Source organism: Rhinopithecus roxellana, chromosome 6, assembly GCF_007565055.1.
Source record: "Rhinopithecus roxellana isolate Shanxi Qingling chromosome 6, ASM756505v1, whole genome shotgun sequence".
Lineage (NCBI taxonomy): Eukaryota > Metazoa > Chordata > Mammalia > Primates > Cercopithecidae > Rhinopithecus > Rhinopithecus roxellana.
The window spans coordinates 47,367,965-47,380,899 of NC_044554.1; the positions used below are offsets into that span (position 1 = coordinate 47,367,965).

The following is a 12,935-nucleotide window of genomic DNA, read 5'->3' on the forward strand; positions in this document are numbered from 1 at the left end:
AGAGTGAGACTCTCTCAAAAAAAAAAAAAAAAGGTTGATGCATAGTCTAAATTTTTTTTTTTTTTTTTTTGAGACGGAGTCTCGCTCTGCCGCCCAGGCTAGAGTGCAGTGGCCGGATCTCAGCTCACTGCAAGCTCCGCCTCCCGGCTTTACGCCATTCTCCTGCCTCAGCCTCCCGAGTAGCTGGGACTACAGGCGCCCGCCACGTCGCCCAGCTAGTTTTTTGTATTTTTTAGTAGAGACGGGGTTTCACCGTGTTAGCCAGGATGGTCTCGATCTCCTGACGTGATCCGCCCGTCTCGGCCTCCCAAAGTGCTGGGATTACAGGCTTGAGCCACCGTGCCCGGCCTGCATAGTCTAAATTTTTAAAAAGTACTATAAACACAAGTTGTTTTTACAACCAGAGAGGGGGAAACCCCAACTAGGATTATTCCTGAGAAAGCCAGCGGCAAACCGCAAGGACAACAGACTGCTCCAGAGTCTGGCCAGCAGGGCTGTCGGGACCCAATGGCTACAGACCTCCTGGCTGATGGCTCTTCTCGCAACTCTGTGAACAGCTGGGGCCTCCTTCCTGTCACCTCTCCCCACCTACAGGGACATGAACACTCAGGACATTCATGTCCTGCTGCCCCCTTGGCCGGGCGCACACCTCTCTCCGGAGCCCTGCTCACTTCAGCACTCAGCCCGTCCTCCTGAGAGGTCTTTAAATGCGTCACTCCCCAGATCGCCTGCGAAGCTCTAGCTCTCTCCAGGAACCGCCTCCTCCTGACTTGTGTTCAATTCTAGGTGCTCACCTGAGTTCCTGCTCAGCAGCAGAGCATCAAACTCCAGGATGCCCTGTCACGAGGGGAAGTGGAGATGCTAGCTAGCTCAGGCAAGAGGGGCCAGAGCACGTGGGCCTTCTAGAAAGGGTGGCGAGGAGAGCGAGAAGGAAGGGTTCTCCATTAAATCTACCGCTTTTACCCACAACTGCCCAAGTAACCACTGCTTCTAGATCTAAACAACGTGCAGAGATGTGAAAAATCCAGAGTTAAAAGATGGTTGCAGGCCGGGCACGGTGGCTCACACCTGTAATCCCAGCACTTTGGGAGGCCAAGGCAGGTGGATCACCTGAGGTCGGGAGTTCGAGACTGGCCTGACCAATATGGTGAAACCCTGTCTTTACTAAAATACAAAATACACGCTGGTGGCACACGCCGTAGTCCCAGCTACTCAGGAAGCGGAGGCAGGAGGATCACTTCAACCCAGGAGGCAAAAGTTGCAGTGAGTCAAGATTTCGCCACTACACTCCAGCCTGGGCAACACAGTGAGACTCAGACTCGAAAAAGAAGAAAGAAGAAGACTTTTGTACTTGTGGAAGAGGAGAGCTTGAACTGTCTAGAAAATTTACCATGTGGCTAGGGAGTGCTCAAAGAGGAGAGGCTGGGCCACGCATGGGAGACCAAACCCCTTGCTTTCACCCTGTCACTGCCTGGTGCTCGTCAATTCCAAGAAATCCCTGGTAGGCACTCGGTGAGGGCTGGCGACCAGGTCATAGGATGCTGGTGATGTCTGCAGCCCCTGAAGCTGTACGCAACCCACATCACTCACCTGCGGAGAAGCGACTGCTGCAGGCTCTTGCAGGTGGCGAGGGACTCCCCGGTGAACAGGTGGCACATGACGACGTGTAGGCAGCGAGCCATGAAGGCCAGCACGGCATCAGGCTGGAGGGTGCCGCTGCGGGAGACCAGACACAGGCGCTGCAGCGAGGGGCACTGGCTCAGCGCCTGGAAGAACTGGGCGTTGGCGCTGAAGTAGGGCTGCTCCAGCCTGCGGGGAGAGAGGGCAGCTGTGAGGCCCGAGGGAGGGGTGGCAGGCCAGGCCAGCTGGGCGCCTGCAGATGCTGCCAGTGGAAGCTTCCTGGCCTGGGGCCCAGCCTGGCTGTTCCCATGGCCCCCCCCCATACCACTATCCCCTGGAGTACTGGGTGCCGACGCAGACCCCCAGGGTCCCCCTTGGAGATCTGATTTGGAGGTGACCCGATGGGCCTGATGCAAGCAGCCAGCCAGTGTCTACAGAGCCCAGCTTTGAGTCACCAGCCAAGGTCATCGGCATCTGTGTCCGCAGCCTGCCTGGTGCACCCCACTGACTCCCAGGCACCCCATCTTCCTCAAACGCTAGCGTGCTGGGTAGCAGATGCAAAGAAGACCCCGCATATGGCCCCTGCCCTTGGGAAGCTCAACTGGACAGGGAGGCAGATGGGGACTGAACACTATGAGAGAGGGCGGTAATCCAGGAGGCGGGGGGCGGGAGAGGGCGGGAGATCTGGGAGGTGGGGGGCGGTGGGCAGGAACCTCAGCCAGGTGGGGGCCACTCCAGCTACAACAGATGGGAGGACAGCGCTGGGTGGCTGCAGGGCCAAAGCAGGAGGCCGAGGGGAGTGAGGCCAAGTTAAGAGGTTGGCAGCCAGGGCAGGGCCGGGTCACAGGGCAGGGAGGAGGCCCCACAAGTCCACACCAAGGCTACAGTGACAGAGACCAAGATGGGAAAACCCAGGGGGAAGGGGAGGACTTGGGAAAGGGAAGTAGCGGACGACATTCTAGATCTTTCCTGGGGAGTCTGTCCATGCAGATGGAAAGCAGGATAGGCCGCGTCTCGAGGAGCAGTGGCAGATGTGGGGATACGGTGCTGCCGAGGACAGGTCCAGGGGCCCTTGGAGAACCAGGCTGTGGGACCGGACAAGACCTGGACTGTGGCAGGCTGTGGGGTGCAGTGAGCCCCTAAGATAAGAATCAAGAGGGGGCCGGGCGCGGTGGCTCAAGCCTGTAATCCCAGCACTTTGGGAGGCCGAGACGGGCGGATCACGAGGTCAGGAGATCGAGACCATCCTGGCTAACACGGTGAAACCCCGTCTCTACTAAAAATACAAAAAAAACTAGCCTGGCGAGGTGGCCGGCGCCTGTAGTCCCAGCTACTCGGGAGGCTGAGGCAGGAGAATGGCGTAAACCCGGGAGGCGGAGCTTGCAGTGAGCTGAGATCCGGCCACTGCACTCCAGCCTGGGCGACAGAGCAAGACTCCGTCTCAAAAAAAAAAAAAAAAAAGAAAAAAAAGAAAGATAGTAATAAAGTGTTTTCATTACAATGTATTTTAAATACCACCTCTGCCTAAAAAAATCCTAAAGTAAACATCCCTTTGCAGACCTGAAGGTGGGAAACGGGGAGGTGTAAAAAAGATGGTGCAGGCGCCGCATCTGCTGGGCTGCAACGTCACCTCTGGATTTCTCTCCAAAGCAAAAGCAGGAGGCTCCGCACAGCAGGAGATGGAAACAGGGCGTTGGGCAAGGACGGCTGCCGTCGTGTGGTCACTAGGTGGCGATGTGGATCCGCGCTACCCGCCCCAGGGCGACTCGAGCCTCTGGGGTTAAAAACCAAGTTGAGCCGGGCGCGGTGGCTCAAGCCTGTAATCCCAGCACTTAGGGAGGCCGAGATGGGCGGATCACAAGGTCAGGAGATCGAGACCATCCTGGCGAACACAGTGACACCCCGTCTCTACTAAAAAATACAAAAAACTAGCCGGGCGAGGTGGCGGGTGCCTGTAGTCCCAGCTACTTGGGAGGCTGAGGCAGGAGAATGGCGGGAACCTGGGAGGCGGAGCTTGCAGTGAGCTGAGATCCAGCCACTGCACTCCAGCCTGGGCGACAGAGCAAGACTCCGCCTCAAAAAAAAAAAAAAAAAAAAAAAAAAAAACCCAAGTTGAGGCCAGGCGCGGTGGCTCAAGCCTGTAATCCCAGCACTTTGGGAGGCCGAGACGGGCGGATCACGAGGTCAGGAAATCGAGACCATCCTGGCTAACACGGTGAAACCCCATCTCTACTAAAAATACAAAAAACTAGCCGGGCGAGGTGGCGGGCGCCTGTAGTCCCAGCTACTCAGGAGGCTGAGGCAGGAGAATGGCGTGAACCCGGGAGGCGGAGCTTGCAGTGAGCTGAGATCCGGCCACTGCACTCCAGCCTGGGCGACAGAGCGAGACTCCGTCTCAACAATAACAACAATAACAACAACAAAAAAAAACCAAGTCGGCAGAGGGTGAAAAAAACCTTTTTTCCGCTAGATAACCACATCCACATTCTTCTGCCCAAGAGGAAGTCACCTGTCACAGGTGTTCAGGACGTGGCAGGCCCATAGGAGTGACTGGTCAGGCAAGGGGCCTGGCACGCCTAAAGCTTCTCAGGCTCCCATGGCACGCCACCTAGGGCATGGCACCCAGGACCGTGGCAGAGCTGACCTGACTCGAGTGACCGGCAGCATCTGCAGGGAGGATGGGGATGAGGAAAAGGCTCCCACTGCACCAGGCCTCACCTTTGAGTGAGGATCCAGCCTCCCCATCCTGCTCCCCACGGGGGCACCTGGGTCTCCTGGTGACTCTGTGGGCATGAAAGGCACCGAGCTCACAGTGCAGGGGCTCCCAGCTGGCCACCCACCACACGGGCCATGAGAGCAGCGCCCAGGCCTCTGAGGTGTCCCTGGGGTGGCTCCAGGGCCTGGCTCTGAAAAGGATGGTCCGCTTCTGCCCAGATGCTGCCCTGGTCCCGATCACAGCAGCCCGGGTGACTCAGGGTAACATGCTCCCCTGCCCTCCACCGCAAGCAGGGCTTAGTTGGTCTGGGGCAAGAAGGTACCTTTTCTGTCCAATTTGTAATCCCCTTACTACTGAGGTGTGTCCAAGTCCCAGCCAAAGCGACTCCTTCCTGCACCACCTCCTCTCTGCCAGGAGCCCCGGCAGGCACAAAGCTGGGGGTCACGGTGTGGGCGCTGCCAGTGGCAGCAGCCGGCTGGCCTGGGATTCCAAGCTCTGCCACCAAAGAGACTCCAGCCACCCCAGGATGCAGCCTCGGCGCACCGTGCCAGCCTCCAGGGGTCCCAGCACCATTTCCTCTGCACAGCTCCTGCCCACGGGCAAGCGAGTGCCACCTGCTCCTTTCACTGCAGCGTCCCTGGGCTCCCTTGCCGCAGAAGGCAGGAATCCAGAGGAACGGGGCCAGCTGGCAGCGTCTGGGAACCGGCGTCTGTTCTGAACAGGCAGTACCCAGCTCAGAGCAGACGTGGTTCTCAGGGGCTGCTGGGCACAGGCTGGAGTTTGTGCACAGAGATGGCATTATGAGCAGGGTCGGGCTCTTAGGCTGGCCCACACAACCCACTGACCCTGGGGCCCGCGAGCCTCTCCACGCTGCCTCCATGGCCCTGCTCCTGAGGAAGGCCCTTGGCCCCAGGGATCCCGTCCCAGAGCCTGGAGGCCGTCGGGGACCATGAAATCCTGCTCACCCCAGGAGGCCGGAAAAAGCAGCCGTGTGACCTGGGCAAGTTCGTGCACTCTCTGGGCCTTCCTTTCTTCATCCATAAAGTGGGTACAACTGTGTTGACACTCATAGGTTGTTGAGAACATCAAAGGGGTCAAGACCTGGACGCCCGTGAAAAGTACCTGGCAGAGGTCACATGAGCCCAAAGGTCCCCTCCACCCACGGCGGCGGCCATCACCTCTGCCTCTTGCTTCTGGAACACCCCTCCCTCCAGCCGGTGCCTCCCTTGCTGACAGCCTCTGCTCGGTCTCCCTTCCACATTCTTCTTCCTCTTCCTGGCCAATCCTTGCCATGTGTGCCCCAGCCCAATCCATGGGCTCGCCTGTTTCCACAGCTAAAGGCCACCGATGAGCTGAGGACGCCAAAGCAACTCTCCCAGGCCAGACCTCAGCCTGGACTCAGGGCTTGGCTCAGGCCCATCAACTAGGAGGCCCTTAACAGACCCTCTGGAACTGGCACGGTGGCTCACACCTGTGATCCCGGCCCTCTGGGCAGCCCAGGCAGGAGGATCACTTGAGCCCAGGAATTGAAGACCAGCCCGGGCAACAGAGCAAGACCCCATATCTACAAAAAATACAAAAAAATAGCCGGGCATGGTCGTGTGTGCCTGTAGTCCCAGCTACTCGGGAGGCTGAGGTGGGAGGATCACCTGAGCCAGAGGAGGTCGAGGCTGCAGTGAGCTGTGATCATGCCACTGTACACCAGCCTGGGAGGCAGAATGAGACCATTTAAAGAAAAAAAAAAATGTGGGGAAAGTCCAAAATTTACATGCATTTTGAGTCAAATTTCTAAAGCAGGGAGATTCTGAAAAGTCACCAGTCTGGTTCTCAAAGCAACTGTCTCCAGGATGCCTGGGTCAGAGCATGAATAACCACCCCACTCCCCAAGCACAGAGCCCCGCACTGGCTCAAGCTGAGAATCAAAGCGGCCGATCCAGGGCCTGGTGCCTCCACCAGACAGGAAATACAGAGGCTTCTAGCAAAGGGGCCAATCCAGGACCTGGTGCCTCCATCAGACAGGAAATACAGAGGCTTCTAGCAATCTGCTCTGCCATTTGGAGTCCTGGGTTTGATCCTGGGCTTCTCAACCCAACCCTAACAGGTCTGCAGTGGGAGGAGGCCAAGAGGGAGGGCGGCGCCCACCTGGCTGCAGGGCCCTGGAAGGCTCCAGGGTGTGAGCCTCCAGCTCTGCTGCTCCCCAGCAGACCCGGCCACTTCCTGCCACGCCTTCTGCGGGACCGTGGAGATTTACAAGAGGCCCCTTATCTCTACTCTGCATGGCTCCAGGGCCAAGGTCAAGCTCTGGTGTTTGCGAGAGACTCAACTCCCCCTGAGCTCCCACAGCCCCATCTGGGAAACGGGAATGATCAAGGCTGCAACCTCAGCAGATTATGGCAGGGAAGATGGGCTCAGTGCATGGCTCTCAGCAAAGGCACAAAGTGAACGCTAACTATTCTGGAGAGAATGACACGTGCCCACATGCCCCTTAGGCTGGAGCATGACTTCATGTACCCGCCACCCACCCCACCAGCTAAGGAATCACAGAGACACCAACTCACTCATCTAAGTCCTGCCTCCACTTTCTCCCGAACCTAGTCCCTTGCAGTACTGAGGCTCAAGGCCTTCACTACCTTTTGGGTAATTCTCTTTTCTTTTTTTGACAGAGTCTTGCTCTGTTTCCCAGACTGGAATGCAGTGGCACAATCACAGCTCACTGCAGCCTCAACCCAACCTCCCAGGCTCAGGCGATCTCCCACCTCAGACGCCTGAGTAGCTGGGACTACAGGCATGCACCACTACACCCTGCGAATTCTTTTTATTTTTTGTAGAGTTGGGGTCTGGCAATGTTGCCCAGGCTGGCCTCGAACTCCTGGGCTCAAAAGATCCTCCACTTGAGCCTCCCAAAGTGCTGAGATTACAAGTTTGACCCACTACAGCCAGCCCATTTGGCCCAGGCTGGAGTACAGTGGCGCAATCTCGGCTCACTGCAAGCTCCGCCTCCCGGGTTCATGCCATTCTCCTGCCCCAGCCTCCCGAGTAGCTGGGACTACAGGCGCCCACCACCACGCCTGGCTAATTTTTTTGTATTTTAAGTAGAGATGGGGTTTCACCATGTTAGCCAGGATGGTCTCGATCTCCTGACCTCGTGATCCACCCGCCTTGGCCTCCCAAAGTGCTGGGATTACAGGCGTGTGCCACCGTGCCTGGCCCATTTTGGGTAATTTTTCTTTTCTTTTTCGTTCTTTTCTTTTCTTTTCGAGAGTCTCGCTTTGTCACCCAGGCTGGAGTGTAGTGGTGTGATCTGACTCACTGCAACCTCTGCCTCCCAGGTAAAGTGCAATTCTCCTGCCTCAGCCTCCTGAGTAGCTGGGACCACAGGTGCCTGCTGCCACGCCTGACTAATTTTTTATGTTTCTGGTAGAGACAGGGTTTTACCATGTTGGCCAGGCTGGTCTCCAACTCCTGACCTGAGATGATCCGCCCACCACGGCCTCCCAAAGTGCTTGGATTATAGGAGTAAGCCACCATGCCCGACCTCATTTTGGGTAATTTTTCAAGGTCAGATTTATCGGCCAAGATTCTCAAATTCATCTCAAGTTAACGAATTCTTATTCCTTAAATTCTAGGAACTGACAAGAACACTGTTCACTCCACAGCATAATTCAGCATAAATTCATTTCGTGCTTGGCTCTGGAAACGCCATGGGCCCCTGACACTGTCTGGCATGGAGCTCTCCCAAGCCCACGGTTCCACCTCCTCCCTGCTCTGGGGCAGGTCCTGCTCCTAGTCCCAGGGACCATCACCTCCCAGGAGTCTGTGGTCCCCCTTCTGAGCCGACCTCTCTTGTCTCCTCCATCCCAACCCCTGCAGTCCATGTGGGATGCCCAAGGAGGCCGCTCCCTCTCCCAGGTGAAACTCCATGGCACTGGTGCCCACCTGCCTTGTCTGCCCCGTCTTCCCTACTCCCTCCCATCTCCCATTGTGCCTTGGACCCTCTGAACCGAGTCGGTTCAGAGGATCCAAGGTACAATTTCCAAGTCTCTGGGATTTCTTCACATGGTGCTTACTGACCCAGAAAGCATCTGCCTTGCCAGGCGTGGTGACTTATGCCTTATAATCCCAGAACTTTGGGAGGCCAAGGCAGGCGGATCACCTGAGGTCAGGAGTTTGAGACCAGCCTGGCCAACCCGGCGAAACCCCGTCTCTACTAAAAATACAAAAAAATTAGCCAGATGTGGTGGTGCACACCTGTAGTCCCAGCTGCTCGGGAGACTGAGGTAGGAGAATCGCTTGAACCCAGGGGGTAGGGGTTGCAGTGAGCCAAGATCGCGCTACTGCACTCCAGCCTGGGTGTGTAGAGTGAGACTCTGTCTCAAAAAAAAAAAAAGCAAAGATAGAGAGGCCAAGTGCAGTGTCTCACCCCTGCAATCCCAGCACCAGCACTTTGGGAGGCCGAGGTGAGGATTGCTTGAGCTCAGGAATTCGAGACCAGTCTGGGCAACATAGTGAGACCTTGTCTATACAAAATTTTAAATATATATATATATAGCCAGGCATGATGGCATATGCCTGTAGTCCCAGCTACTTGGGAGGCTGAGACAGCAGGATTGACCCCAGGAGGTTGAGGCTGCAGTGAGCTATGATGGCGCCACTGCACTCCAGCTTGGATGACAGAGCAAGACCCTGTCTCAAAAATAAATAAATAAATAAAATTTAAATTAAAAAAAAGAGAAATTGCATTGCAAAGTCAGGTCAGAAAGACCTGGGTTCGAATCCTGACTCTCCCACCTACTAGCTCTGCTGAGTGGCAACAATGACGCACCTGGCAGGCTCGTGAGAAGATTACACAGGATGACTCACAGTAGGACCGGGCAATCACTCAAACACCATCGGGAATAAGGACGCTAAGCTCAAACATCCGCCTCCGGCACCTCCGGCTCCTCTAGAAGCCGCTCTCCCCCAGCCCCCAGAGACCGACGTGGCACGTGGCGAGGCCCCGCCCCAGCCTCTGGGCTCCTGGAGGGCAGGCCTGCGGCAGTGCTGCCTGCAAGCTCCACGTGAACGCCCCACTTCCCTCCGCCAGCCTTCAACAGAGGCCCGGGAGGTCCCCGCGGCCCCCTCACCTGAGGTCCCTCAGCCGCTTGCAGTGCTTCAACATGTCTGAGAGCGCGGGCATGTACACCACCTTCCCCATCATGCCCAGGTTGGCCAGCGACAGCGACCGCAACTGCTGGCACTGCAGGCCGATACTGACCAGCCCGGAGCCCGTAAGGACGCTGGGCAGCTGTGCGAGCGTCAGGTGCCGCAGGAAGGCCAGCTGGCCAATGGCGGCCACTTCCGAGTCCCCGACGCTCTGCGCGCGGCTGCAGGGTGGGAGCGAGTTGCGGATGGCGGGCTCGTTGCGCGGCATGGCGGAGGAGAAGTTGGACCCGATCAGCTCGAGGTGTTCCAGGAAGGGCAGGTTCTTCAGCAGAGACCAGAACACTGAGGAAGGCTGGGGGCCCGCCTGGCCAGAGAAGGGGCTGGGACAGGACTGCACGCCCACGCGCACTTTCTTGCCAAAGCCGCGCGGCACTGCGTGCATGGCCGGCTGGGCGGGCGCACGGTCCGCGCGCGGCGCGGAGTCTGCGACGGAGCAGACAGGCAGGGAGAGGGAGCGCAGGTGACGCAGCCGGGCCAGGAGCTGGCAGAGGTGGCGGCCCAGGCCCTCTGAGCTGTGGTGGTGGGCGGCCGAGAGGTTCAGGTGGCGCAGGTTGCAGCAGGACGCCACCAGCGTCTCCAGGATGCTGCTGTCGATGTCGTCCTCCGCCTTGCGGAGCAGCGAGTCTGGGGACAGGCAGTGGACGCAGCCGCTGAGGTTCAGGCTGGCCAGGCTCCGCAGGTCCTTCCCGCCGTTGATGACCTGCTGGATCAGATGGCCGCCCGACAGGGTGCAGCGGCTGAAGCTGAAGTAGAAGGGGTTGTTGAATTTCATGTGCTGCAGGAGTGAAGAGCCGTTCAGCCAGGACTTGGGCAGCTGCAGGGCATCCAGTGCGACGTTGCGCGCCATGGAGTCCAGGAGGTTCTTGGTGGCTCCGCTCTCCGCGAAGCTGCCGGGGACGGAGATGAGGAAGGCGTGGAGGTTCTGAGGCGTACGGTCGCTAAGCACAGCCAGGTAGAGCCGCACCACCTCCTGGTTGATGTAGCCAGGGGCCAGGCGCGCATAGAATACCCGTAGGTTCTGGTAGTGGGGCACGTTGCTCTGGCCCACCATGAGCTGGCCCGAGAGGATGGCGCCCTCCCGTGTGCGGTCCAGAATCTCGAAGTAGAGCAGTAGCTTCTCCAGGCTGGTGCAGCAGGGCACCACGCCGTAGGAGGGCGTGAACAGCGTCTGCTTGAGCTCCCGCACGCGGCTCAGCGTGGCCTTGCACTCACTGCTCAGCTGGCTGGCGTCGAAGCCGGGGCTCACGTCGATGGCCAGCGAGCGCAGGTGCTGCAAGGCCGAGAGCATCTTGGAGAGGCGCAGGGAGGTGAGGTGGCAACCGGAGAGGTTCACCTTCACCAGGCTGCGGCAGCGGGCCACGTGTTCCACGGTGGAGCCAGGCAGCCAGTAGCAGCCAGCCATGCTCAGCTGCTGGATCTCCCGGCCGATCTCCTTCACCAGCTGCCTCACCTTGTCCTCGCTCGCCTGTGGGACAGGGGCGGGGCGGGGAGAGGAAGGAAAGGGCTGAAGGCACCTAGGGGTCTCCAACCCTCAGTGCGCACACTCCTCCTAGGGCAGCAGCTCCACCGGGAGGGAAGCTCCCCACCTCTCCCTGTCTACCTGCCCGCACACTGACCTGGAGCCAAGAGTCGAGAGTCCCCAGCTAAGTGGGACTGGTAGAGGGGTGCAGACATGGTAGAAAACGGTTTGGTAGGCAGGCACGGTGGCTCATGCCTGTCATCCCAGCACTTTGGGAAGCCAGGGCAGATGGATCACCTGAGGTAAGGAGTTCGAGACCAGCCTGGCCAACGTGGTAAAGCCCCATCTCTACTGAAAATACAAAAACTAGCCAGGCGTGGTGGCGGGCGCCTTTAATCCCAGCTACTCCAGAGGCGAAGGCAGGAAAATCACTTGAACCTGGGAGGTGGAGGTTGCAATGAGCCAAGATGTCACCACTACACTCCAGCCTGGGCAACAGAAAGAGACTCTGTCTCAAAAAGGAAAAAACAAAGGCTGGGCACGGTGGCTCACACCTGTAATCCCAGCCCTTTGGGAGGCCAAGGAAGGTGTATCACCTGAGGTCAGGAGATCGAGACCACTCTGGCCAACATAGGGAAATCTCATCTCTACTAAAAATACAAAAATTAGCTGGGTGTGGTGGCATGTGCCTGTAAGCCAAGCTACTGGGGAGGAGGCAGGAGAATCGCTTGAACCCAGGAGGCGGAGGTTGCAGTGAGCCAAGATAGCACCACTTCACTCTAGCCTGGCGACAGAGCAAGACTCTGTCTCAAAATAGAAAAAAAAAAAAAAAAAAAAAAAAAACGGTCTGGTGGTTCCTCAAAAAGCTAAACACAGGGCTACCACATGACCCAGCAATTTCACTCCTAGGGACAGACCCAAAGGAACTGAAAGCTGAGACTCAGCCTCCCGACTCTGTGCCTGTTCACTGTGGCAGATTCACAAGAAGCCACAGGTACAAACAGCCCCAGTGTCCATCAACAGGTGGACGGACAAAGTAAATGCCAAGTCCACACGGGGAAATGTGATCCAGCCACAAAGAAGAAGGAAGGCCGGGCGCTTCAGCGCATGCCTGTAATCCCAGCACTTTGGAAGGCCAAGGCAGAGAGATCGGTTAATCTCAAGGGATGGAGACCAGCTTGGGCAACATAGCAAGACCCCGTATCTACCAAAAAAAAAAAAAAAAAAAACATTAGCCAGGCGTAGTGGTGCACACCTGTGGTCCCAGCTACTTGGAAGGCTGAGGCAGGAGGATGGCTTGAGCCTGGGAGGTGGAGTTTGCAGTGAGCTGTGATCGAGCCACCACGCCCGGCCTGTTTCTGTTTTTTGAGACAAGGTCTCATTCTGTTGTCCAGGCTGGAGCACAGTGGTACGACAATAGCTGACTGCAGCCTTGACGTCCTAGGGTTCAAGAGATCCTCCCACCTCAGCCTCCTGAGTAGCTGGAACTACAGACATGTGCCAACATGCCAGGCTGATTTTCCTTTTTTTTTTTTTTTTGTTCAGACGGAGTTTTACCAAGTTGTCCAGACCAGTCTTGAAATCCTGAACTCATCTGATCCACCTGCCTCGGCCTTCCAAAATGCTGGCATTATAGGCATGAGCCACCAGACCTGGCCAAAAAATTAAATTAAAAAAAAGCTCCTGGCCAGGCACGGTGGCTCATGCCTGTAATCACAGCACTTTGGGAGGCAGAGGCAGAGAGATCACGAGGTCAGGAGATCGAGACCAGGAGATCGAGACCATCCTGGCTAACACTACTAAAAGTACAAAAAATTAGCTGAGAGAGGCTGGACACGGTGGCTCACGCCTGTAATCCCAGCACTTTGAGAGGCCGAGGCAGGCAGATCACCTGAGGTCAGGAGTTCAAGACCAGCCTGGCCAACATGGTGAAACCCT

The 12,935-nt window shown here is 57.3% G+C and overlaps 3 protein-coding genes across 7 annotated transcripts in view; 1 reads left to right on the forward strand and 2 right to left on the reverse strand.

The window, feature by feature from the left end:
- Positions 1–12,935, forward strand: part of LOC104667537 (protein PMS2CL-like) — a 1,213,215-nt gene that overhangs the window by 478,678 nt on the left and 721,602 nt on the right. The window lies entirely within an intron of this gene.
- Positions 1–12,935, reverse strand: part of FBXL18 (F-box and leucine rich repeat protein 18) — a 91,732-nt gene that overhangs the window by 64,908 nt on the left and 13,889 nt on the right. For all 5 annotated transcript variants that reach the window (XM_030932201.1, XM_030932200.1, XM_030932202.1 and 2 more), the window contains exons 3-4: positions 9,460–11,003; positions 1,591–1,809 (exon numbers count right to left, since the gene is read on the reverse strand). In XM_030932201.1, the coding sequence (XP_030788061.1) occupies positions 1,591–1,809; positions 9,460–11,003 (1,763 nt within the window). The remainder of the gene's footprint in view (positions 1–1,590; positions 1,810–9,459; positions 11,004–12,935) is intronic.
- On the reverse strand, positions 4,179–5,199 carry LOC115898235. Its single transcript, XM_030932244.1, has one exon. It carries the CDS (start codon positions 5,133–5,135, stop codon positions 4,428–4,430), a length of 708 nt encoding a protein of 235 aa, XP_030788104.1. The 5' UTR covers positions 5,136–5,199; the 3' UTR covers positions 4,179–4,427.